At 40.2% G+C, this 27,339-nt stretch overlaps 2 protein-coding genes across 3 annotated transcripts; one reads left to right on the top strand and one right to left on the bottom strand.

Annotated features, from left to right (window-relative positions):
* The first annotated feature begins 1,390 nt into the window (after positions 1–1,390).
* Positions 1,391–14,376, top strand: LOC135608596 (isochorismate synthase 2, chloroplastic-like). 2 transcript variants are annotated; one of them, XM_065101687.1, is made up of 16 exons: positions 1,391–1,736; positions 1,826–2,020; positions 2,198–2,463; positions 2,772–2,889; positions 3,035–3,151; positions 3,261–3,407; positions 3,695–3,769; positions 3,864–3,932; positions 7,725–7,843; positions 10,429–10,486; positions 10,621–10,731; positions 11,078–11,162; positions 11,731–11,828; positions 12,266–12,358; positions 12,475–12,555; positions 14,064–14,376. In XM_065101687.1, exons 1-15 carry the CDS (start codon positions 1,665–1,667, stop codon positions 12,550–12,552), a joined length of 1,701 nt encoding a protein of 566 aa, XP_064957759.1. In that variant the 5' UTR covers positions 1,391–1,664; the 3' UTR covers positions 12,553–12,555; positions 14,064–14,376. The 2 variants fall into 2 exon arrangements, with proteins under 2 accessions (XP_064957759.1, XP_064957761.1); XM_065101689.1 differs by lacking the exon at positions 1,391–1,736 and having other exon boundaries at positions 1,829–2,020; positions 2,181–2,463.
* Positions 14,377–20,302: 5,926 nt separating this feature from the next.
* Positions 20,303–22,673, bottom strand: LOC103980023 (AP2-like ethylene-responsive transcription factor AIL1). The gene is made up of 7 exons (XM_018823287.2): positions 22,427–22,673; positions 22,252–22,334; positions 22,050–22,147; positions 21,391–21,464; positions 21,238–21,288; positions 21,058–21,134; positions 20,303–20,967 (listed from the first exon to the last, which is right to left on the bottom strand). Exons 1-7 carry the CDS (start codon positions 22,651–22,653, stop codon positions 20,303–20,305), a joined length of 1,275 nt encoding a protein of 424 aa, XP_018678832.2. The 5' UTR covers positions 22,654–22,673.
* Between the last annotated feature and the right edge of the window lie 4,666 nt (positions 22,674–27,339).

Raw genomic sequence — 27,339 nt, 5'->3', positions numbered from 1 at the left:
CATTCCAATGGTGAATCTCCATCAGTCATATATATAATATGTGAGAAGGTGAGATTTTCATCCTTGGCAATTGCACAATTAGCTGAGTCTAACAGTTATTCTTTGTTATATTATCTATTTCTATTCTCTCTTTTGCTTACTCTATTCTTAAATAAAAGAATATATTTGCTTGTCATGAACTGGTCTTATGTCGCACACTTTATAGTCATAGTCTCTCAAGGAGTTCGCTATAGTATTTTACTATACAATGTAACTCTGGCAGTCATGGGACAGATTTTTTGGCATGTGGTGAAGTTAGCATGCCTTTCATTTAGTGGTGACAGGACATAGTATTTCCTTCCTTTTTTGTTTTGCAGAGGTCAGGCCTTCCAGTAGGAATATTCTTTCCCCATTCGATATATTGTCTGCTAATATAGAACAGTCTAGTTTTGTGGGTTTCATGTCAGCTTCACTAATTTTTTTGTTTGTTCGTGTTTTCATGGCATTTGACACTCATCCAGCTGCTCCTGTTTCTAAAGGATGTGATTGTCTGGAGCACATAAGAGTAACAACCACCATTAAATCCTTGTGTATTGCTGGATACAAGTTATTTTCAATCACCATTATGTTCTTTGTCAAGCACGGCAGTTGGTGCAGAGCTGACCCATAGCTTCTCTAGCAACGAGAACACACTCGACTTTGGAACTCAGCATACACTCGACCCTCTGACCACAATAAAGGCACGCTTTAACAATTATGGCAAGGCTAGTGCACTCGTCCAGCAAGAGTGGAAGTCAAAATCATTTTTCACCATCTCAGCAGAGGTCAAAAATAGGCTTGTCCTTGGTGCTTAAGCCACGGTGAAAAGTTCATGGGTATTGTTTGCAGTGTACTCCCGTTTCAAAATTGAATGGAATGGAATAAGCTGAGAAAGGAACTATGGCCCGATTGGTGGCAGCATCATTTTTAGTTTTTTTCACGCTTATAGTTGTTTAACGTTTGGCATGGGGTTTTTGGCTCCCTGCTTGTTTTGATACTAGGTCTGTGAGAATAATTCTTATCCAGCGATTGAAACCAGATATTGCCCTGCATATTACCATTTTCTTCCTAGATGTATAAACGGGTTGTGAGCAGAGTCCCATCACTGTCCTTTTGGGGAAGTGTAGCTTCCTCGAATTTCCATGCATTGGGTCATAAAATAGCGTCTACTTCTCTTGATTACTAGGAAATCTGAGCACAACCAAATAATTTGTATGAGAAACGAAGAAAATCTTTTCTTTTAATGGGCTCAATTGCATAAAAATGATCTCTCTCTCTCTCTCTCTCTCTCTCGCTCTCTCGCTCTCTCGGGTCAAAATGTATAAAATGATCTCTCGTGAGAGAGACAGGTACGTGTGAACATATGATCCAGTGGAAATGAATAAAGCCACACACTGGAGCCACTTGAGATGGAGGGGATCCTCATCGCCACATCCATACAACGAGGGAATCAACTGAAGGGGTCGTCGCTTTGCCGTTTCGGGTCATAGCATCCAACGACTATCGGTTCCTTATCTCCATGTCCTATCCCTTCCCTGGTGAACTCGTACTAATTGTCCAGTGACAGATTGATCTGAGCGCACCCCTGCCGCTGCCTTCTCCATCCTTCTCTTTCAACTCCTGTTCTTTACTACTCTTTCTCTACCATGGCCGCAGCGCTGGCTCGCTCCTCTGGTCGTCTAATGATTCCAAACGCCACCTCTTCCTCCGCACAGCATGTGAGTTTCACCTCTCTTTTTTTTTCTTTTCTGCCCTTATCCCTCTACTTTAGGAGTGCACAAGTAATGTTAGAGGTCCTGCTTGACAGAGGTATCGGAGTTGTTGGCTGTCCATGAACGGGTGTGGTGGGGCTGGCGGCTCCGACAAGGCGGTGGGCATCTGCGAGACAAGGACACTGGCCTCAGTGTCGGCCCCGGAGCTGGCGGTGCCGCAGCTAAAGCTGGCAGTCTCGGTGTTGGAGGCCAACCCGCCGCAGTCCGACTCCGGCATCATCCGTCTCCAGGTAATCAATCCGCCGCCTTATCAGCTTTAGACGATTCTGATTGGCTGGTAGACCGATTTGCTCTATAACAGCCGTCCATTCTTTGACCAAGAAAAAAACTGGTAGCGACTGCGAATAGATAAATATGTACGCGAATATATGATATATATCTTTTAAACAGAATCCCACACCGCGCAGGTGCCGATACGGCAGCGGGCGGACGCGCTGGAGTGGCTGCAGGCGCAATCGCAACATCAGGTCCTGCCTCGCTGTTTCTTCTCCACTAGAGGGCAGAGTCTAGATTTGACTAGCCTCTCGTTAGTCGGCAACGGAGGAGGGCTTGCGAGTACCGCCAAGGCTGATGGTGATGAGCAGGAATTGGTCAGCGTTGCCGGCGTCGGGTCCGCAGTCTTCTTCCAAGGGTCCTATCCTTTTGCCTTGCAAGACTGGCAATCCATTAAAAGGTACATTTGATTCACTAATTCATTCTTGGCTCATCCCCTTCTTGATCCACTGTTCCGAGGGTTTGATCCCTCGTTGTCCGCCATCTGTCAAATTCAACCTTTTTCTTTCTTCATCACCGGGCACTTCTCTTTGTTTTTACTTGATAAACTAATCCTACCTAATTAAGCCAAACAACTTTGAAGGAATAAATATTAGCGACTGGTGCCCTGGCCTGCTACGTTTTCTTTTTGTTTCTTCTATTAGAATTACCCTCACTGCCTTGATTGCCAATAGTTAACCAATCTATCCCTTGTCTTGTCCTATCAAGATTTCTATGCAAGGACTGCCCTCTTATTCGTGCGTATGGTGCCATGCGTTTTGATGCAAGGACTGTTGTTGCCTCCGAATGGGAGGATTTTGGTTCTTTTTACTTCATTGTTCCACAGGTACAAAAGTTCCTCTCGTTACCCTGCACTTGTTTACTTGCAATTGACTAATGTTCTTTGTCTCTATGTACTGTATTTAGAATTTTGAATGCAACTACTAGTTTTCGGTTCTTAACCGGATGCCACTGAAGTATTTCAATGACAGGTTGAGTTTGATCAGCTTCAAGAAAGTTCAATGCTCGCTCTGACTATCGCATGGGATAACAATCTTCTCTGGACGTGGCAAAAAGCAATGGATGAGCTTAAAGCTACACTGCAACAGGTCTGTAATGCAGCATGAATGCTTTCTTTGTGGACAAGTTCATTAATTTCCATGCATGTATAGTGATAAATAACCTAGCTAAAATGTTAACGTACTGGTAGTTATGCAGATCTCCTCTTGCTTTGGTAGATTGAGGAAGTTAGATCCAAAAACAGCCATCATCAGTTTTCAGCATTTTCCATCCAAAGGGTCTTGGGATATATCTGTTAAAAGAGCTCTAGAGATAATAAATGGAAGAGAATCGGAGTTGGTGAAGGTACAACTAGTTTATTTGTGAAAATAACAGCTTGACTAGTTATTATTTACTCATTATTAATAATTTTTACAAGATGTTACTCTTTAATGTTGATCATACAATCTGTCCTCAAATTTAACCAGCACATTCACTTCAGTAGTAGTTTCTTGGACTCAAATCATGTGTTTTCTTTACTGCCAGGTCAAATTCATATTTTCCCTAGCTGCACTACTTGTTTATCCAAGCCTTTAATCCTGTTCTGGCAATATGTTTGTATTTCCTTCAGTGACATATTTGAATTTTCTTAGGTCGTACTTGCACGGTGTAGTAAATATATTATCGATACTACGATGGATCCTTTAGTCTTATTAGCTAGTTTAAAGGTATGTTCTTGCTGTTACTCAAACTCTTACATCTTAATTATATACTAATTGGTTACTGGCTAAATTCAACTGCTTCCACTTTTGTCCTTGACAGGCTGAAAGCCAAAACGCATACCAATTCTATATACAGCCACCTGGTGCACCAGCATTTATTGGAAATACAGTATGTTAAGTAGACCGACTTCTATTTATCCTTTTATTGCTTAACTCACAACAATACTTGTACAATTTGAGGTTATTGCATTGCATCTTAGTCACTGAAGACATTCTCAATGTACTCAAGTTTGAAGAACTGTTTGGAACATCTGACTTTATATATGGGCTCTTTATTGATGCCAAAGATTAGTGGCTTTTATAATCATATTCCTTAGTCCTCCTTCAGAATTTTAGCCTATAAACTCTGTCAGGATATTCAAATAATCAATTTTACATTAAGAAATTCTGACAGACTGTCCAAATTTCTTTCTGCATAATTTTGTTAGCCGCAAATTGTTTTCTACAATACATCATCTGATCATCATATACTTCTATTTTTTTTTTTCAAAACCTATAAAGTTGTTGGAAGAAGCATAAGAAAATGTTTAAAGAAAGCCATGTAAATGAGATAAAAAAAAATGCTTGCTGTCCGAATGTATAATTGCATAGTGCTTATTGTGAATATGGTAAGGTCTCTATGGTTTTGTCATAGAAGGAGAAGAGAAAAAAAGGGATAAGATCACTTCGAGGGGATTGGCCTCCTTGATCACTTTGAGGGGATCGGCCTCCTAGGGTTTGACAAAAGTTGAAATGTTATTTTCTTGATGAAGAAAAGAAATAGATACATCCCTATTTATAGAGTTCCACTCCCGAGTCCATTAAGACTTGGACTCCTAATCAAAATAATAAATCTCAAATAAGAACCCTAGCCGACTAGAAGGTCTAGCTGACTTCTACTGGAACTAGAAAACTCAAGAGAACATTACATTAGTTTAGGACTCAAAAACTCAGAAATTTAAGAGTTCTTAACATTCCTCACCCCTTCAAATCAGTCTTGTCCTCAAGGTTGAGCAGCATCGAGTAGTGGGAACTTCTCATTTAGCATCTTGTAGGACTCACAAGTGGCATCTTCAATTAGTAAGTTGGCCTATTGCACTAATACTTCAGTCACAGGATATCTGTGGTGCATCATAACCCGTTGATCAATTAAGTAGGGTCTCCACTTCATGATAGTATAAGCAATGGGTCGGCCTTCCGGTATAGTAGTCATTGCAGTCTTCTGAAGAACCCTCTCCATTCGATGGCTAGTGATGGTTGTGACCTTACTTCCACGTCTTCCCTTTAGGATCACCTGCTTTCCGTTAATAAAAAACTTCATGATTAGTTTAGAAAAATTCCAGAAAACATCACCTAAGGTTGATAGTCATTCAATTCTAAGCACCACTTTGAAATCTTCCAAGGGTAGCAAAAAGAAATCCACAAGCAATTCTTGGCCTTGCATAATCAATTTTATCTTTGAACACTTGCTATCACAAGTTAGAATCCGTCCATCAATGACCTTTACTTCAAATTTGTCACAGTCTTCAATGTGGTAGGCCAATCGTGCAGCAACCTTACTATCCATAAAATTGTTAGTTCCACCAGTATCAATCAAAATAGTAACAGGCTGATGCTTCGAAGTTCCTCCAACTTTCATAATTTGCGGGTTAGAGTAGTCGGCCAATGCATGCACTGTATGTGTGATAGGTATAACATCATTATCAGTATCCATACCTTAATGATCGGAGTCCACATTGTCAGCTTCCGGTTCCTTCTCGATCGGTTCAATCATCAGAAGCTTCCCTTGTTTGCATTGGTACTCTTTACTGTACTTTTCATCACAATGCCAGCGCAAACCTTTCGCTGTTCTGTCCTTGAGTTTTTCTCGGGTTAGTCTTCGGATGTTAGGGTTTCGACTAAGAATAGATGGGGTGGACGGCTTGCTGATCATCTGTTTGTTGTCATTTCTTTTACGACGATTCTCTATGTTAATTTTTTCCTCATGCAAACGTGCAAATGAGATCGCAGCTGTTCGGACTAGTCTCTAGCTTGATTTGACAATCGTTCAAATCCGCTCTGATATTCTAGCACTATAGGACTCTGACGAATTTTGGCTAGTTGCCCATCAACATTCTCGTACTCAGATGATCCAAAGCGAACAAGAAGTCCTCTCTTGAATTGCTCCCACGAGGAGACCCCGTGATAGGTTTCGTACCAATCATACCATTAGATTGCATCTCCATCTAGTTGGATTGAAGCTATTTCCACCTTAGATTCTTCTGGAGTTCTATGAAAACGAAAAAAAATTTCTACCCTAAGATCCAATTGGTCGGATCACCATCTTCCCATATTGGAACTTCCACCTTCATGCGTGGGTAGCTTATGTCATGTTCTTGGTGCCTTTTTCCTATGTCTCCAGATTGGTTCAATGTCGGACTTGCTTTCATCTTGTTGAAACTTGATGAAGTTCTTCGATATGCTCCTTTTGAAATCATTAAGGGTTTCCTGCAGTCGGTTCTCAATTCTGGCTTCCAAGGTTTCAGTTGGACTTTCATTGAATTATCAGTAGTCATTGCAAAGGACTGCAGATCTGTAATTCCCAACTCCTGTTTTTGGTGTGGGGTTAAGGGCATCAGCATTGCCGTATTCAATGCAGCTGTTGTGATGTTGGTCGGTGGCAGCGCTGTGGGCGTGAAGGGTGACTGCGAGGATGCCGATGAAGCCTTGGACACCGAGAGGCTAGGAGGCAGTGATGGTGGCACGGCTAGGAACAGCGTCACCGGGGGCTCGCCACGGTCGCTGCGTGGAGGGTTGCTGCTACTGAGGGCTGGGAGGCAGCGTTGCCGAGGGCTCACCGCGGTCGTTGCTTGGAGGGTCGCTGCTGCCGAGGGCTGGGAGGCAGCGAAGCTCGCTGCGGTCGCTGGGTGGAGGGATCGCTGCTGTTGAAGGCTGGGAGGCAGCGTGAGCAGAGGAGACCACGATGAGTCGCGGGGAAAACGCAGCGGCAGTGACGAAGGGAGGGAAGAAGAAGGGCTCGATTGGGAAGCGCGGCGATTACGTGGCTGGTTAGCAGTGGGGCGCTGAGCGATCGGTGTGGGAACTGCCAATCAGCAGGCTGGAAGGCATGCGACTGGAAGGAGATGCTACGAGTGCCATCTCCGGTTGGGGCACGGCTGAGGAGAGAGATGGCGACGGATGATGGGATGTGGGATGTTGCAGCGAGAACGCTGTGGCTGGTTAGCAACGGGACGCTGAGCGATCGGTGTGGGAACTGCCAATCAGCAGGCTGGAGGCGTGCGGCTGGAAGAAGACGCTGGCAGTGCCATCTCCAAGGGGGCGCAGCTGAGGAGAGAGATGGCGATGGACGATGGGATATGGGGAGTTGCAGCGGGAATGCCGAGGATCGCTGCTCTGATACCAGATGATAAGACCCCTAGGGTTTTATCATAGAAGGAGAAGAGGAAAAAAGGGATAAGATCACTTCGAGGGTATCGGCCTTCTAGGGTTTGCCAAAAGGTTGAAATGTTATTTTCTTGATGAAAAAAAGAAACAGATACATCCCTATTTATTAAGTTCTACTCCTAAGTCCATTAAGACTTGGACTCCTAATCAAAATAGTAAATCATAAATAAGACCCCTAGCCGACTAGAAGGCCTAGCCGACTCCTATTGGAACTAGAAAACTCAAAAGAATATTACATCAGTTTAGGACTCAGAAACTCAAAATTTGAAGGGTTCCTAACAGAATAGTGTTTGGTTTTCTCAAATCTGAATATAATTTATTGATATCTTGTTGGCAGTCTGTCATTCTTGTCATCCCAATTATTTTGTACTTCAGTTTTTAGGTTCTTAATTTCATCCCTGCTGTTAATGAAATTTCTTGGTATACTAAGAAGAATGTTGTGATACTAAAGATATTCCACATGAACCATTCTGAATAGCCAGAGCAGTTATTTCATCGGAAATGCTTCCATGTTACAAGCGAGGCTTTAGCTGGAACACGTGCTAGGGGTGTAACTAAGGCTGAAGATCTGCAGATTGGTCAAGATCTACTATTCAGGTTGCTATTTTCTGTTTCTATTTCTTCTATCAAAAAAATGTCTTTCTTCCATTAAATTAAGATTTACATTTTCATGTTTACATGTATAAGGAAGGCTGCAATTCCATTTTTCTTCCTGCAAAACCATTTTATAACCTCTTAATTGTAATCATGTAGTTCACCTCACCTCTTTGTTGCTTCACAATTAGCATTTCTAATGTCTTTCTGTATCACCATTTGCTTCTTCTTCTTTTTTCATGTTTGGAAATGCATGAAAATTTATGTAATCAATATGAGTAAACAACAACCATTCAGTTTTAATCATGGGAATTCATCATGGCCATTCAAAATAACCAATTTTCTATGAAGTTATATATATGCCAAAGACAAGCTCTTATATTGTTTACATGCGTAATAGGAGTTTGGTAAGAGACTAAACTTTTAGCTTAGGATTTGTTTCCAATTTATAATTGTAGAGGCTTATCATAATGATTGAACCATCACATGAGATTAGACATTAAGCAACTATATCATGATCTACAGACCATATAAGTTGTCACTTCCTACTCGCAGCCCAAAGGTAGACTCTCCTCACCTCTCCTACCCTCTCTTCTCATCTCCTTGCCTTTCTTCTCCTTCCATCTTCTCCCATCTCTTCTCTCCTCCCCTATTCTACCCCTCTTTCTAACTGATCTCCTTTCTTCTCCTCCCCTCTTCTCCTCTCCTTCCCCTCTTCCTACAGTATATCCTTGTCCCACCATACCACCAATGTAGCATTGCTTCCTCAAGAGATTGACCTAAATCAACTTCAACCTCCACTACCTAAATCTGAGGTGTAACCCACTAGTGACATAAGTCCCACCTTGATCGATAAGGCGAGAATGAATCTCTAGCCGACTATATCATGAGGTTCAACAAGACTTGGCAAGTACAGTTCACACTCGTCCATGACGATCCATGCTTTCATCAAAAGCATACGGTTATCATGACTTATTATGATGTTCTTCGATATCCATGAGCACCTGATATGATATAAGGGTGCTTTGTTTGTGCACGATGCATTTGCCTAAGATAAAATGGAATCCAAAGAACATGACATGATCATCTAGCCTAAAGTGTCTCTTTTTCGGGCAATGCATTTGCCCGGGACAAAAAAAGCACCCGAAGTGCCAAATGTATCCCAAGTGCATGATGTATTTGCCCAAGACATAAAGACATCCAAAATATCTTATGCACTTGATGCATCCCAAAGCACCTCCTTTATATGTGATGTATCCATTCAGGATGCAAAGGATACAAAAGCATGAAGTGTCTATCTGCCCAAGCGACAGTCGTTGCCTCAACAGAGGATTAGGATTTTTATCAAATTATAATTTTTCCCTCCTTTCGAGATTATGGCTTTAAGTCAAATTACAGTTTTGCCCTTATGTATTTTATTACTATCTTTTAGTATTTTGACAGTTCTGCCCTTCATAAATGTCATAATTCCATCTCATATCCTTTTGGCAAAATTATATTTTTGTCCTTATGAAATTGAGAATTTCTGATTTATATCCTCAATTATAAAATTGATCAATATGATTTATTTTAATTGAATTTGATCATGACTATATTTTTACTATTGATTGGATTTAGTTTTGATCAAATTTGAGAAAAATTAAATTTTTGATCAATTTTGACTTTGATCGATTTTATTTTTTATTTGATTAATTGGGCTGATGTTTAGCTCAATTCTGAGCTTACCCAATTAAATAAAATTGACTGATTTAATTTAATATTTTGTGTGAAAATAAAAAAAATATAAATTATTGTTTCAAGTTCTGAATCCTTAATAACCTTTCCTCATCTGAACATTATAGGACTCAAAAAACAGGATAGGCCGGGTCGATTTCAGTAAGTCGAAGTGACGATCAAGTTTTGACCATATTACATTGTGGATATGGATGTGGATGGTACAATGACAGACAACAATATCCAACTTGATTATATGTATATATTAATTAACTGGATCTGTTTTTTGGTCCATGTTTCACACCACCTCTTAGAATTATTTATTGGCATTAAAATCTTTTTTAAACCATATCTATTTTGTGGAGCATATTTTGGGGGAGAAATAATAATTTTGAAGTTTGGTTAAAGGTAATCCTAGTAGAGATTTTCCTTTAATGGAGAATATACTTCAAATAGTAATCTGATGTTTGTTTCTTTCCTTTCTCTAGGGTCTAAACATGGTATTTTTGCAATCTTTTTTGGTTGATTTTTGCTTCTAATTTCCCCACATTATATCTCTGTCTTAAATATTCTTAAAGAATTGATTGTGTCAAATAATATATATGTGAGATGTGATCATATCCAGCTGTTAGCTAGGGTCAATGATATACCAACTATTTTGTGGTGTACCAATGCAAATCTAGTTCTTTAACTTCTATGAGTACTTTTTTACAGAAAGGAGTACCATTTTTCCTGCATTTTGATGCTAAGTTAACCTGTTAATGATTTACATAATCTATGCACTTTAACTTGCCAATTTCTGGTTTGAGTTGTTTCTTCTGTACAAGAAAATTAAATACGGGCAGATAAGACAGTGATCTTTTGTTAACTTGCAGCCCTAAAGATAATATTGAGTTTGTTATAGTACGAGAGAGCATTAGAAGAAAACTACAGGCAAGTTGAGTTCAATAGTTTCTGCTAGCATCTTGGCTTTCTAGTTTCACCTTTGGTTAGTCCTCTTACACCTCTTACAACTTGCTGGTTGATGTTCCTTGTGTCTTTTCTGTTTCTTGTACTTTTCCTATTAGATCATTTGTGATGAGGTTCACATTGAGCCCAGTAAAGCACTTCGAAAACTTCCTAGAATCCAGCATTTATCAGCCCAATTATCAGGCAGATTGAGAGATGAAGACAATGAGGTAGATCTCAAAAATTTTAATTGGTCTGTTATTCCTGTTGTACGAGTGTTTGCACATCTAAAGATATGCACAGCTACTTATACATCCCTTGTTTCATATTTTAGGCATTCTAGGTTGTTATTTATGGGTATGGATTTTCATTCATTACCTTTATGATGGAAGCACCTTGGGTGAATCCTTCACACAAATTATATGTTTTCTCGAGTCCTTATACCTCCCTTCCCAATTATGTGCCACACTTGTTGAGGACTCCTAGATGATATTGTGACTCTGTTGCATATGGAGTATGTGGTATAACCAGATTCTCTCTAGCTTGTTGAATGCTGATCTTTGTAATTCTTTGCAGTTCGACATTCTGACATCCCTCCACCCAAGTCCAGCTGTTTGTGGATTGCCTACAGAGGAGGCTCGTCGATTTATAAAAGAAAATGGCATGTATCTCACCTTTAGTTTTGTTTCTATAGCTATGCCTTTGGAAATGTTTTAGTTATATCATATATAGTAAGGTACTATTTTATATAGTTAAGTTGAGGTTTCAGAAGCTTGTTCTCTTGGACAATCAATCTTGTAAGTTATGAACAAATTTCTGGCTGTCCTATATTGTTGCAATTCTCTGGATGAATATTTGGAGTTTATACATATCACAATCACATTTATATCTTTGATAACCTTTACCTCCTACAATCTCAATATAAATGAAAAACTACACAAGATACTTAACCTTTTTTAGAATTTTTTATGCTATCAATAAGCTGGAGGTAACAAAACTACACAAATTATAGCAAAAGTTGATCATTATATTACATAGCTATTTATTCATGCTACCAACAGATGTACATAGACAAAATAAATATCAATTTATGATACATAAATGGAGAAAATTGTAAGTGTGAGTCAGATGAAGAGGTATTTGAAGATGTTATATGATTTAACTAATCTCTTGGAACTTAAGAGTGAATATTTTTTATTATATCATGAGAATTTGTTTGACTTTGCTAGAAATGTTTGATCGAGGAATGTATGCTGGCCCTGTTGGTTGGTTTGGAGGTCGAGAAAGTGAATTTGCCGTTGGGATCAGATCAGCTTTGGTGAAAAATGTAAGCTAGCTTTTCTATTTTCAACAATCAATGCTTGATTTTCTGACAATTGACAACATCTAAAGAATATCTTGCAATGTTTTCTTTTTCTTGTTATATTTGATTCTCAAAATAGTTCTGATTTGCTGCACGGGGCATCCTGAGTTTTCTGGTGAATGTAATAGATCGAAGCAGGAATTGTGTAGGAATTCACTGCTGACATAATTGACTACTGCAGGGTTTTATTTTCTATCTAGTTATGGACACGAATTTTCAAAACTGCAAGCACTTTCTACTCTAATCTTATTATTGTATCACATGACTCTGAGGACTGTTAATTCATAACTGTTTTAGTAAACCATGTATATTCTCTTGTTTGTTTGGGTATTCTTTTTCCTTTCAACTATGGAATGGTAGAACTTTTCATCTAAGTATTTGTTCACTTGCTTCAATTTCAGGGTGTTAGTATATTAGTTTTTGCTGGTGCTGGAATTGTTGAGGGAACTATTCCTTCTTTGGAGTGGGAAGAGCTGGAGTTGAAAGAATCCCAGGTTTCCATTCCTCTCTTCCTTCTCACAATCCCTCTTGTGTTTCACTTTTTTTCCCTGTCATTGTTTTCATTCTTGTATAGTTGCTCCATTTTATACATTTTCTATAAACATTACAGTTCACAAAGTTGTTCCAGTACCAAAACCCCATGGTTTGCCATCAAAAAGCAAAGAGTACGACAAGCACTGCCAACTAAAGAGTATGTAATAAAATCTTGATCTCTCTCAAGCACATAACTAGTGAAGAAATATCCAAATCTGTGATTTTTTTTCTTGTTGGTCCATTGGTCCATATTCTCTATTTTTCTGGTGACTTTGGTAATGTAACTCTCCAGTAGAAGAAAATAGGGGCTAATGACACAAGATTTAGATATTTAAATAAATCATGTCGTGCAAAACTATTACAAAGCAAGAGTTTTGCTGCTCTTTTGATAACAGAACATATCTTTGAATTTATAATCAGAAATCGTGCATTGTTCCTGTGAAATGATAGATGGTGCCCAAAGTATTATCTCTGTTTCTATCAGTGTTAGACATATATGGATACATGAATCACATTTGCGTGATTCACTAGTAGACAAAAAAAAGGTGTTACAGCTACAAGCAAGAGTTCTCCGACAGTTAAAACATAATGTTGTTAAAATATGAAGATACTCTAGTAAAGACTTTTGACAGATTATTACAAGGTCTTGAGCTCGAATCCCACCTCTGTCACTTATCCTTTACAAAAAAAAAAAATACAGAACAAGATAATATTCTACTTTACTGTCATCAAATCATTTTTATATTTTGTTTAAAGAGAGAAATGTGAAGCAGTGAATGATAAGTTTACAAGTAATAGAACCAAAAATGTTCTAGTCTTATGTCATCATCATATCATATTTATTTTTTTGTTTAAGGAGATAATGTTATTAGATTAGTTGATACATAAAAAAATGTTAACTAAAACACCTGGTATAATCCTGTGTACGCAATCGGCAAGGGTGGATGCAAGAGTCTAGAGGCTACTGGCATTTATGTATGTGTACCTTCACTATATAAATGGTACACCATTTGCATACATCACTCATCAACTATTGTGTGCCTGTGCTTGGGATGTTTGCATGACTTGTTCAAAAAGATATGTATTTGTACATATGAATATATGCATCTCTTTCTTTATTGGGATCCTTGAATAAATATTCGAATGGGCAAATTCAGCCCTTTTGTATGTGCACACATGCTCGTGGATGTGTTGTGTGTATATGCTTTGTGTTTTTTTTCTAAAGCAAAATGACGACCTTCAGGGACACTAGAAGACCACAAAAGTAGAGAATTTTGTATTCACACGTCTGATTTGTTTTTGTTTTGTGCTCGTAGAATGTGTTGCTTTATAGCTGGTTGTCTAGTGCGATCTTGCTGCTTGTTTGTGTGTTAAAAATAAACATACACATATTTGATGTGTAATTTGTGAGGCTGCCTTTCTTTTTGTATCTTCTTCTGCTTTAAGGACTCCTTGCATTATTGAAATGAATTCTGCTGTATGAATACGTTATTATCTTTCTGACCACGTTGCACATTTTTGGTATTGGGTTTTTCCTTTTTCTGTATGTGGAATGACTTGCTGTACATATATTGCATCCTTGCTTGCTGGAAGTATTTAAAAGTAGTTGATCTTGTACTACATACCACTATCGACATCATATGACTTTGATCCTCTCATTTGCAGTGTTTCTAGATACATCCAGGGCCTCAAGCAGGCTCTTTTGATGGCCACCGTTGAGTGATCACATAGAATGGCTGTGTAAATATTCTTTCCGTCTACAATAAACAAGCTTGAAAAATGATTGTCCCACGAAACTCAAGCAGAGAGATGAGAAGCTTTGTTGGGATTAATGATTCTAATGTTTGTAGGAACACGAGAATTCATAATCCATTGCAAGTGTATTATACTATACTAGTTGTCATTGTTTTATGTTTTCCGTCAAAGGTACTTGTAATTAAATTGCCATAAATGATGCGAGTGCGCATATTATGCTTCATTTTTTTGTTATGGGATTCTTAGTTGAAAGAACGTCACTTGTCTACAACAATGCATGTATTGGTGGATAATCACTTAAAAACTTGGTTTACCTGCATTTGTCCGATTTAGATACTATGAGGTAAAGCTAGCTGTTGCTAACTCCCATACCATACTTGTAGAAGAAATTATGAAATGTAATCGTATAGTTCATTTAGATAGTAGGCTTTTGATAGTTATTTATATACATTCAGTAGGGAGGATGTTTCTTAACTGCTCAGAGATTTCCTTAATTGCTCAGAGATTTTCTCAACTGCCTTGAGGAAATCTTATCTGTTTATCATGTCCCCGTAAGATTGAGCTTCCATCAAGGATGTCAATCTTGGACTGATGAGATGAAAATAGTTTACGGGCGAGAGGCTTTGTGAGTGAGTTTGTTAGTTGATCAGCCATATGTACGTGAGAAACACGGAATTGATGTCTAACTACTTGATCTTGCACGAAGTGAAAGTTGATGGCAGTGTGTTTCATGCGGGAATGGAACACTGGATTGACACATAAGTAGGTAGCTCCAATATTATCATAATATATTGTAGGAGTAACTGTGGAGTTGATGTTGAGTTCCTTGAGCAGATTTGTGACTCAATTGAGTTCAGCATCGGCGGTGGCGATGACATGGTATTCAGCTTCAGTTGTAGATCGTGTAATCGTCTTTTGTTTTTTAGAACTCCAACTGATTAGAGTAGCTCCAAGGAAGACAATATACCCTGACGTGGATATTCTATCATCAAAGTTTCCTGCCCAATCAGCATCAACAAAGGCATAGAGATGGAGTGAAGCATTTTTGCAAAGAAAAATACCATGATTAAGAATCCCTTTAAGATACCGCAAAATTCGTTTGACTACAGACCAATGCGTAGTATATGGTTGATGCATGAATTGCGATAATTTATTGACGGCTTATGAGATATTTGGACGGGTGAGAGCCAAGTACTGTAAAGAGCCAAAGACTTATCGATATTGAGTCGAATCTATAGCATGGCTTCCATCACATAATTTAACTAATTCACTGGTAGAGAGAAGAGTTGTAACATCTGTCGCATCCTGCGTATTTGTCTTTGATAATAAATCTTGAATATACTTTCTTTGTGATAGGAAAAGACCATACTTTCTTTGTAATAGGAAAAGACCTGAAGATGTAAATGTTGTTTCCACTCCCAAAAAGTAGCTTTCAGTTCCTAGATCTTTGAGAGAGAATCGATCGGTCAAGTGCTTTAGAAATGCCTGAGTCTTCAAAGGATCATTGCTTATGACAAAAATATTATCCATATACACTAAAAGATATATTGTGTTGGCAAATGAATAACGAGGTATCAGACTTGGAATTGATGAAGCCAATTGAGGTCAAAAATGAGCCAAGCTCGGTATACCAAGCCTTTAGAGCTTAACGAAGTCCATAAATAGCTTTTTAAAGTTTGCAGACATGCCTCGGATACTAAGGATGAACGAAACCAAGTGGTTGCTACATAAAGACGTCTTCAATAAGCGACCCTTGTAAAAATGTATTGTTAACATCCAATTGTCGTATGTGCTAGCCCTTTGAGATGGCCAAACTCAGGATAAGACGAATTGTTATGGGTTTAACAACGGGACTAAATGTCTCTGTGAAGTCGACACCAGGTTATTGATGAAACCCTTTGACGACTAGACGTGCTTTATATCTGACAACGGATCCGTGTAGGTTCAGCTTAATTCGAAAGACTCATTTACACCTGATGATATTTTGTGTGTGATGAAAGGATACTAAGGTACATGTAGAGTTATGGAGGAGAGCATCATATTCGTCACACATGGCTTTACGCAAGTGAGAAGATTTTTAAGCTTAAGTGATTGTAGTGGGTTCACTGGCCTCAGTGGAGGAATTTATTATAGCATGTAAGTCAAGGACTTGACGTGGTTTGAAAATATCACTTTTGGAGCGTGTTGTCATTGGATGTCTAGGGGCAACGAAAGTGGTAGATTGTACCGGTGGTATAGTCGAGGGCGAGTCACTGTCATGGACCGGACCAGCCATCGGCACATCATTGTCACTAGGTCTAGGAGAAGGTAAAGCTAGTGGCAATGTTGCCGAGGGTATTACTTCATTAATAGGGAAAACTTATGAGGAAGGGAGTGGAGAAATAGAGAGAGTGAGAAGTTGTTGAACTAGAGTAATAGTAGTATACAGATCTTGACGGTAAGGACTGGACGGTGTCGTGGGAGGTTCGTGTGATGAGATCAGAGGTATATTCCAGTGATGTATGTTTATCGGAGTAGCCTGCATAGTAGGATTGTTTTGAAAAGGAAAGACTGACTCCTCAAAAATAACATGACGTGATATAAAAACTTTTTTAGTTTGGGGTTCATAGTATCGAAAAGCATTATGTTAAAGAGAATAGCCTATAAAAGTACAAGGCTTAGATCGTGGTGTTAGCTTATGTGAGGCATAGGGACGGAGCCATGGATAACATAAACAGCCAAAAACTTTAAGTTTATGAAGATTTGGAAGCTTGTGGAATAATTTTTCAAATGATGACTGGTATTATAAGACTGGAGTAAGCATACGATTAATGAGATAAACTGTAGTTTGAAAAGCTTCTTACCAGAAAGGTGGTGGCATGGATGCTTGATGTAGAAGGAAGAGACCAGTCTCAACGATATGCCGATGTTTCCGTTCGGTAGAGCCGACCAATTGGACAGTATGTGGGGGTGACTTGAGGTGTTGTATACCACAAGCGGAGAGACAGGATGTGAGGGCTTGATATTCGCCTCCGCCATTAGAATAAACTATTCTAATGGAAGATTGAAAAAAATTCTCGATCAACTTTCGAAAGTTGGTAAATATTGTGGAAACATCAGACTTATGGTGGATAGGATATAACCACGTGTACTTAGTAAAATAGTCTGCAAAAATGACATAAAAATAAAACTTATCAAAATAAAGAATTAGGGTAGGGCCCCATACATCGATATAAATGATTTCAAATGGTTTAGAGCAAGAAATGGAGGTTGTCCCAAAAGATAGTTTATGACTTTTATTGTAAAGACAAGCAACACAATGAGTGACAGTGCTATTGATTTTCAAAGTAGGAAGAGAATAACGAGAAAGTAATTTTTGCTGGATAAAAGGGGAGGGATGACCAAGACGACGATATCATTCATCAACTGGAGCTGCGACTGAAGAGTGAGCAGTAAGAAGGGGAAATTCGCCTAAGGCCACTGTGATGGAGTAAGGAGTCTGGGGCGAGACCGACAGACTTTCGCGGAGTGTCCGACTTTACCACATAGTTGGCAAACGACTCGTTGGTGGCTTGGGAAGTCAGGATACGACGGTTGAGGATTATGAAAGTTACCACCTTGATAGAGATAAGGGGGGTTTAGTCTGGGCCCCTTAGTTAGATCGTTGTTGACGTACTTATTGTACTGGTTGCTCTTCCTCTTAGATTTTTGATTGACCTGAGCTGTAATAGGTGGTCCAAGCAACCAATCATTATGCTTCAAGTACGTCTCATGGTCGATCAACTTATCGTAGAGTTCTTCGAATGATATTGATGAGTTGCATGCCCGAAGTGCTACTGTCAGTTCTTTGTACTTGCCTCCTAAGCCATTGAGGGTATGAATTAGGACTTCTTCATTACTGAGAGAATGACCTATCAAAGCCAAGTCATCGATGATAACTTTGATAGTTTGTAGATAATCAGTAATTGTACTTCCCTCTTATTTCGTTTTCATCATATTATAAAGAAGTCCGAGCATACGAGTACACGAGCGATTTGCCAATGTTGTTTGTAACTTGCACCATGTTTCTACAGCAGTCGTACATGAGGATATCAACGGGGCAACGGATCCAGCAATTAAGGCTTGAATAGCTTGGAGGATGAGGCGATCTTGACGTAACCATAGTTTTTGGGCTAGATTTGACAATAGACTGGGTTCGCCTGGGATGTTGACCATTTCAGGTGGACACTGGGAGAGAGTCATCAACGTAACTTAGGAGATCATAACTAAATAGAAGATTAGAAAGTTGTGCCCGCCAAGATGCGTAGTTGCCGCCTTTGGATAATTTAAAGGGAATGAGTACTGCCGCATTGATGGTGATAAGACTTTGAGAAGTGCTATAGTTCCCTGGGATAAAAAATGGAATGGCAGAGGTATGAAGACATTTGGAACGGTAGAAGTGTTATAGAAGGGTCGCTGTATGCAATGCCGAAGAGAGCTGCTGCTTCTTCCAGAGGTACTGGTAGAGCTTGGTGGTTGGGATTTGAGGGCTTTAAGGTGTTCCCTCTTCTAAGGGTTGAGGTGTGGTTGTAGCAGTGTTAGCAGCAGAAGGCTGCACCGATGCTGGAGAAGGCTGCACCAATTTCTGCAGCGATGCAGAATGCAGTTGAGATTTCGCAGCGATGCTAGAGAAATCTATAAGGTTGGAGATAGTTGCAGTAATGCAGTGTTGGAGTTTAGTGGCCGGAAGAGCGACGGAGTTTTCAGTGGAAGACTTCGGTTGGCAAGGGAGCAGCAACCGGCGGTAGAAACAAAGGCTGCGACTGTGCTTCCTTTAGGAGCGTTGCCCACGGAAGAAGTGTCGATGCAGTGGGCGTGGCGACAACGACTGCAACAGCGGCGGCACCACCATTATCTCAATCGCTGCTGCTGCGGCGAGTGTGATCTGATACTAGCAGCCGCAAGTGCTGCAGTAGGCTGCAGCGAATGGCTGCGGCTGAGGGGCGGAGACATCGCCGGGAGAGGGATGGTCGAGCGGTTGCTGCTGTGACCCAAGGGGAGGCGGTGGACTCTGGTCGGGAAGTGGTCGCGGGGCTTTGGCAGGAGGTGACTGCTTTATTGCTTTGGATTAATGTTGTCGAGGTGCTATGAGGTAGAGGAAATGATAGGCAGCTGCCAACTCAGGTAGGAGAACACTACGAAACAAGGTAAGCAGCATCGGCGTCGAGCACCTCGAGGTTGTGTGAGGAGTCAAACAGCGAGAATAGGGTTTACTCTAGGCAAGGTGCTCCGAAGCCCTATAAAGAATTAAACGAAGAAGATAAAAAAATAGAAATTATAGAAGAAACTATAAAATGTATGAAATGTAATTGCATAGTTCATTGCTTTTGATAGTGAACTCTTGATAGCTATTTATACACATTCAATCAGGAAGATTTTTCTCGCTCAGAGATTTCCTCAATTGCTTAGAGATTTTCTTAACTACTTTGAGGAAATTATCTGTTTATCAAAAGGGCCTCTTCCTCCCAACTAGTGCACCTATCGGTACATTGTTGGATGTCCTTTGGACAAAATAAAATTAGTAGGTGTAAGAACAGATCGGATGATATAAAAAAATTGAATCCAGTTAAGTTTTGGACTCATCAACCGTGTAAGTGAAGACAACCGTCACCAACACCTGGATTCGTCTTGGTCGACGCTTGCAGCCAAAACATCCGGAAAGAGATCAGGCTGAGGAAGCTCGTCTATCAAGACATTACCTGATTTTTCTTCCATTTCCAGTCCAACCCAGAAACTCTCCAACAGCTACAAATGCAGGAAACTGTAATCATTGGTTAATGGATGGAGCCCTCGGAACATAGTAGCTCCTCTTCGTTCCTAAAGCCAGCACTGTTATTTTCTCCCTTGTTTTGGTCGGGGTTGCTGCTCCTCCTCCAATCATCGACCAATTATCCCGAACGATAATTGGCATCCCGAATTATCTTCCTACGACATCAATTCTTCCAATCAATCGACCAAGCCTTTAGGAGGCTAGATAGAATTCTCAAGAGATGGTGCACTTTATTCGTCGCTTTTTAAGGTTACTACAAGTCGGAGGAGATGTGAGGGCGATATACACGACAAGACCAGCTAGAATGACACTGCCGTCTAGATTTTCAACTAAGACTCCGGCAACTCCCTCGAGGACTTCCTTACTTGAGCTGCTGCATCGACGATATGCTCATAATACCGTTCCAGTGTGTCTGCTGCTCACTGTGCTCATAACAACAAACCGTCTCCCGAAGCAGCTCAATTCTTTGACCATGCTCATCGTTCGGATCACGAACATACGGTGCACCTGCCATTTCTTCATAAAAGATACCATTGCTCTGATCATGTTCTCCCTGCAGTCGTTTCCTTTCCTTGGTGCCATCTCCTTCAAACTCTTCTTTGACCGCACTGAAGTTATCTACAAGTTGCCTGAATATTGAGGATTTTAACAAGAGACTAAGAGCGGTAGGAGAGGACTTGCTGCTTGCACCAGTGCAACCAGTAACAGCAGCAGCAGCACCACCACCAGGGAATTGATCGGCCGTGTATTCCTGCTTATACTGTAAGTTCATGTATTCAGTAATAAAGGGGTTGAAGTTCAGGTGTTCTTCTGCTTGACCTGTTGAGAAGTGGTTGTCTGGGATTTGCAGTGCACAAAATTCATCAATATTTGCATGTTGCTCTCCTGTAGTATTGCGCACATTGGAGGAGGCACCTGGCTTTAGCCATCTGATGTATGTGCTCAAATCGAAATTGGTCACAGCATTTATTCCTCTGTACTCGATTGCGGCGATGTCATAAGCACGGGCAGCTTCTTCCTGAGTGCCTGTAATCCATGATAATTTGCTCATGTGTTCCCTTCCGTCTAGTTGGTAGCAATTGTGGGAGTAATCAAAAGATATGGTCTAGTACTTACTATAAGTGCCGAGATAGAGATATTTGTTCCCGAAGACCCTGCCAATCCTTGCTTCCCATCTTCCATTGTGGTGATGCCTGCATATATATATCCAGCTCCTTGATTTTAGTACATGCATGTTGATAGGCTACTGAAGAGAAGAAATTGTTCTGCAGCCTCCAAGTATTTAAATAATTATACCTAGCAACTCCCCGGTACTTGGATACACCTCTTGAGAAACCACTGCTCTTCCTGCCATAATTAAATCCAAGTGAAGTAGGTTAAGGAGCGAGGCAGGCATTCATATTGATGATAGGAGCTGGAATTCCATGGCTAAAAAATGAAAGTGCAAACCTCCTTATTGATGCTAGGTACTCTTCTTTTGTGACGCTTTGCATTACTTGTATCTCTTTTTCATAGTCAGATACCTGACAAGTTTGGGTGGATTGTTAGTCAATTTGGATACACCATATTGCCACACTGGTCAACATGTTCTTCACACTGAGATGTGGAAACATCTGAAATTCGTTGATCATATCCATGAAATACTATTTGATTATAATTTGTCATATTTGAATGTGCATTTTCTTCTTTTTCTTTTTTACTTTATGTACGTGCTTTCTTAAGAGACTTTACTGTAAAATTAGCACGTATTATCAGATGGAGGAGGTACTAGGAGTGCTGGAACGCAGGGAAAATCCCATCATTTAGCGAAAAATCTCATGCCCAGAACGGGAGAATGGTTGGTTGGACATCAAGTGAGTTTTAGACGTGATATCGTTTCAGCTGTCAGGAGATGGTAACGAGACATGCTCCTTCCTATTTTATGAATTAGAAAGAGAGAGAGAGAGAGTGTGTGTGTGTGTGTTTCACATGTTTTGATAATCATAGACGAAAGATCGGTTAGGAGATTGCAAAACATTCGGTTGACTGTGCTGCCATCGTTAACTGTTATCCAGTATTACGGTTCATAACATGCTCTCAGAAAAATCAACACCTCGGAAAGGCCATACCTGAAAGTTCGTGTAGGTTGAAGGTCCCCAGTACTTGAGCGCTGCAAGATCATAAGCTCTTGCTGCTGCTTCTTCCTCATCGTAGGCTCCAAGGTAAACTGTCCCAAATCGAGCAACAATTCAGACAAATCGTTAGCAACAACAAAAATAAAATTAAAGAAAAGGCAGAAGGAAATGGTAAGTAGAATCTGAAACAACGTGCCTTGTTTCCCCTTCTTCCTCTGTGTTGCATTCCAAGACCCTTTATCCCAAAGGTGGGCCTCGAAACGACCCGTCCATCGATGCCTGCAAAGTTGTCATATTATTTATTACATCTGATCATCAGGTGGTGCTACTTGAAAGAGTAGTCGCTAGATGTTCCCACAATATTCGTGTACCTGCTAACACCTCGAAACCTTGAACTTCGTTTCATCGTGCTGCAAGTAGAAGATTGATCGATCATCTCCCTGTTGGCATCACTTCCGATCTGTGGTAACGTAGGCTCCCTTTTTCTCCTCTTTATGACCTTTACCACTTGATTCCCATTGGATGGAACCAGTACTGCAGCACCATGCAATCGCCTTCCAGTGCCATTAGTCTCACTCTTCACTGGTATCACATCCATGCTTCCACCTTCCTCGCAAAGGTGATGGTGCAAGGAGAACGAGAGAGAACCCGGCGTGACACCTTGCACAAAGGAGCCCTTACAGGAACACACAGAATTCCTGAAGGTGGTGTGTTTATATGTGCTGGTTCCTCTTTTTGTCTTTATGGAGCAATGGAGGACAAGGCAAGACGGTGATTTCAGGACCATCTCAGACAAAGCCCATTTGTCGTAATTTTAAATGTCCATCTCCAAGCCAGCGCGGCTGCGCAGGTTATACGCTGATTTGGACGTACTATATAAGCAAACAGCAGATGAAATAGCTATCTACTGTCTTTGACCCAAAACTTCCATAGCACGCCATAGAATTTTGCCAAAGCAATGACACGGACAGGGTGAGTGTTGCCAAATATAACAGGCCATGCATGGATGATCCATTACATATCTCACTAGGAGACGAGCTGGAAGACCCGAACTTGCAGTGGGGTTGGTTTGTTTGATTTGGGGTGAAGGACTTTAGCTTGTTTGTAGTGGAGGGGGATCAGAACAGACGAAACGCAAGTAGTGATGAAAATGTTTCCTAGGCTACATCACCATGTCGCATCTTTCCTCGCCGGACTTTTATTTATATATATAACGTTGTTCCCAATGGGACTAGGTGGCTCCGTTTAGTGCCACATGCTCCGTTTACCCAGATACCTCATCCAATTCATACTTCTCGTGATTAAGGTGTCAGTAAATTTAGCTAATAAAATTTTTAATAGATCATCTCAAGATCCTATTGAAAATGATAATATATTTGTACAAATTGAATGAATGATTATATAATAGAGATTTTGTATGATATGATGTAAATATACCTTTTAAGGTGTAAATAAAATATTGATATAATAGAAATATCTCTTGTAAAATCAAGAAATATATTATTTAGATTGATTCAAATCATGTACATGTACCTATAAATACTCCATGAAATTTCATCTTTATCTCAATCATCTCTTTTTTATAACCCTCCATTTAAAATTTATCTCAATCCTTTTTTTGGGATAATTTATCAAATAGAATCCCCTCATAATTGTATTTTACTAAATGACCACCCTCATAATCATTTTTATCTTGAGCTATATTTTTTTTCATAAATATCACTCTCATAATGTCTTTAGTCATTTTGGATCAGGGAACTAATTTGGATCCTCCTCCCCTTCCACGTCCGCCATCTCCCCTTTCTTCTTTACTTCATCCGCCTCTACACCTATCGCCTCCTCCACCTTCTCCTCCTCATTTTCCTACCCTTCTTTCTCCTCCTCCTCCTCTTCCTCCATTACCTTCTCTCTATCCTCCTCTTCCTCCATTACCTTCCACCTCTCCCTCCCCCTCCTTATCTACCCCCACCTTTGTCTCTTCACTCTTAACTATTAAAAGAGTAGGAGGAGAAATTAGAGGAAGAGACAAGGGGAGGAGAAAAAGACAAAGAGAGGAGGGCTTAGGGATTTGATATGTTCAATAATTCAAATTGATTTAAAAATGTTATAAGGGTAAAATTAGGATTTATTAAAAATAACATCAACACAAATAAAGAAGTCTATTATCCATAGCCTTTTTCACTATTAACAACTCATTGCTATTGATAATCCCTTCAAAATAATAAGGGTGATTTCTCAAAAAAAAAAAAACCTCGGGATAAATTCCTATATTGTCATGGATTTAGTTGGAATTGTCTAAGTCATTAGGCACATTTACGTTATTATCTATTGACAAATGATCAACTTAGTTGTAATCTCACTTAAGCCTCAAAGGACACATGTAAAAGAGCAAATTGATCGATTCTAAAAACGATGCCTCGTAAAGAGGGCAACTTTTTAAGTAATTCAACAAATACATGGTATGCAAGAGAGAAAAAAGTTAAAAGAGAAAATAAAAACTTTGGAAGCCAAATGAACAGTCATAAGTCCACAAGCGACTGCTCACCAAGTGTGGAACACGTTGACAAGTTTTTGTAGGATTTACATCGAACTTATGAATTCAATCAACACCTAACATTACTCCAAACCCCCAACGAGTCCTATGCCACCTATATGGTTCTAGAATAGTAAGATGACTAACATTTTGTACGGCACCACTATCTACAGAAAATAAATCATAACATACGAAAACTAGGTCATTTTGAGATTGTTGTGCCCATTATGATGTATGATCACTCTACAAATTATTTTTGCTTATAGATTTCAAACAAAACATATAAAAATAAGGTAAAATATGTTGTCAAACATATGTATGATCCATCGATGAATGTGTTGTAAGTGAGCGGCAATCGTCCATGACATTCTCCCCCATTTAAATTGCTAATGCTTGCTGATAGGTTTCGATGCTACTTCTTTATGTTGCATAGTGTCTTTAGGCTCTCAACTTATTTATATCCAAGAAAGTTTTTACCACTTCACCAAGTACTCAATCTGTACCACTCTGTTAGGTAGCTTTGTCTTATGATATTCTAAAATGACTTTAACTCGCTTTTCATATGAGGCTCTAGTGGGGATAGCTATTATGATCCTTTTATTTTTTTTTAGCTTTGAATAATATTTTATTGGGTTTATCTAGTTTAGTAAGAGTTGGATAGGAGTTCATTTGATATTTATTTATTTATTAAGAGTCCAAGTCCTGATGGACTCTAGGTGGAACTCTCCTTGTCAATATTGCCTCCCAGCCACACTCTCAACACTGCCTTGATCGATGCCAGCTTCCTAGCCATGACAGCAACTTCGTATCCCAGCTACATCCCCCAATGTTTTCTCGAGCTGACATCATCGAAAGTTACACTAAATAGGATAGTGTTGATGCCCATGACCAAACATCATAAATAAGAATTAAGGATTACATATTTATAGTCTTACATAATGGCTATCGATAACTCAATGAAAGCCCAAATTGAAGCATTGTAAGCCAAAATTGAGAACCAATTACAAGAAACCTTTAACAATTTCAAAAATAGTCTATTTAAGATTTTAGTAAGTTTCAACAAGATGAAACTTCAAGTTCTGCATTAAACATATATGAAGATATAGGAAAATAGCCACCAAGAATATGACACAAGTTATGTACGTGTTAAGGTGGAATTTCCAAGATGGGAAGATGGGGATCCGACTAGTTGGATCTCTAGGGTAGAATTTTTTTTTTCATTTTCACATAACTCCAAAAAAATCCAAGGTAGAAATTACCACAATCTAACTAGATGAGATGCAATCCAATGATATGATTTGTACAAAACTTATCACGGAGTCCCCTAATGCTAGGCCATCTAGGAAACAAAAACTCACTCTGTCAAGCGAACATTATCATGCCATCGTTTGTTGCCACCCATCATTTGATGTCACTCATTGTTGCTCGACGAGGAGAAGAGAAGAAAAGAAAAGAAAATAGATATTCACATTCGAGGGATATTTTTAAAATATTAAAAGTTTTAAAATAAAATTATAAGTAGTAAAAAATGATTGCTACGTGCACTCGCATTTTTGCAATTACCCTATGTGCCCTCTTTTATGATAATGATAAGGGATCATTTGGTCGATCGGCCATTGGTGCGACTCATAGGCTTGCGAGAAATTGTTCGCTTTAGGCGAAAGGCGTACTCGCACGATTTTATCCTTTTCAGAGCATGTGAGCTCCAAAAAGCGCCTTTGAGGGTAAGAGAGACCTGACGGACTTATGAGCCCTTGGTTCCCATACTCCTCAACCATTGTGGGACTAAATGACCTTATCAGTGCTCCCTCCCACAGGGGAGCTAAGGGCTCATAACCAAGGTGCACGGCTCGGGAGCGAGTTTACTATAACGAGATGCAGGCCTCGGGCCCTCCTTCTAGCGCTAAAATGATAGTGATCCTTTACACCGTGGCAGGAGCGAGCTGGTATGGTTTGGTCCCGGGTGCGCAAGAACGTCCACCTATGGCGGGTTGGGTTTGAGCTCCGACTTCACTGACCTGGGGACCCTTGGGAGCTGACCACCTGCTCCTCGGGCTCTGGTCCCTGCACACAGGTCAGGGTCGGGAAGGGTCTCCCGACTTCGACCTCTTCGAAGATCTTGTTAGTATTGAGTTGCCAAAGAGGAACCCCTACTGTCTGACCCCTCAAGGGGTTTTTATCTTCCCCCCAAGGGGATTGATCGTACCTGGGCTATTTATTATCGTCGGCATTGTACTCGGTTTAGCGTCGTCTCGGTCTTTGTGGGTCGGGGGGCACTCTGTGGGTGCCATCCTAGCATTTCGAAATGACGCTGGGCGCGATCGGCACTGTCCTGACCTTTGCGAGACGACATGGTATTTGGCGGGCGCCGTCTTGGCCTTTTGCTGGGCGACGCTGTACTCGGTAGGCACCATCCCTGCTTTTGCAGGATGGCACTATGCACGGCCGGTGCCGTCCCGACCTTTTGCTAGGTAGAGCTATACTCGGTCGGTGCCGTCCCGACTTTTGTGGGACGATGCTGTGCACGACTGGTGTCGTCCTAGCTTTTGCGGGACAACGTTGTACTTGGTGGGTGCTGTGCTAGGTTGGCGCTGTCTCGACCTTTGCGGGTCGATGCAGTACTTGTTCGGTGTCGTCTCGATCTTTTCGAGACGACGCTATGCTTGGTCAGTGCTATCCGACCTTTGTGGGATTTGTGTTGACTGAGGTGTACTGTCCTAAATGCTGATGCTGATGTGATCATAAATAGTG

The sequence above is a fragment of the Musa acuminata genome, chromosome BXJ2-3 (genome assembly GCF_036884655.1).
Source record: "Musa acuminata AAA Group cultivar baxijiao chromosome BXJ2-3, Cavendish_Baxijiao_AAA, whole genome shotgun sequence".
Lineage (NCBI taxonomy): Eukaryota > Viridiplantae > Streptophyta > Magnoliopsida > Zingiberales > Musaceae > Musa > Musa acuminata.
Note: the sequence above shows the minus strand (reverse complement) of the source record. Positions and strands in the feature narration are given on the sequence as shown.

Excerpts from the sequence above, each read along its gene's own strand:
- LOC135608596 (XM_065101687.1), top strand. The coding sequence starts at position 1,665 with ATGGCCGCAGCGCTGGCTCGCTCCTCTGGTCGTCTAATGATTCCAAAC. Across the intron at positions 3,408-3,694 it reads GAGAATCGGAGTTGGTGAAG|GTCGTACTTGCACGGTGTAG; the intron begins GTACAACTAGTT and ends GAATTTTCTTAG. Across the intron at positions 12,359-12,474 it reads TGGAGTTGAAAGAATCCCAG|TTCACAAAGTTGTTCCAGTA; the intron begins GTTTCCATTCCT and ends TAAACATTACAG.
- LOC103980023 (XM_018823287.2), bottom strand. The coding sequence starts at position 22,653 with ATGGATGTGATACCAGTGAAGAGTGAGACTAATGGCACTGGAAGGCGA. Across the intron at positions 22,335-22,426 it reads AGGTTTCGAGGTGTTAGCAG|GCATCGATGGACGGGTCGTT; the intron begins GTACACGAATAT and ends ACAACTTTGCAG. Across the intron at positions 21,465-22,049 it reads CAACCTACACGAACTTTCAG|GTATCTGACTATGAAAAAGA; the intron begins GTATGGCCTTTC and ends CAAACTTGTCAG.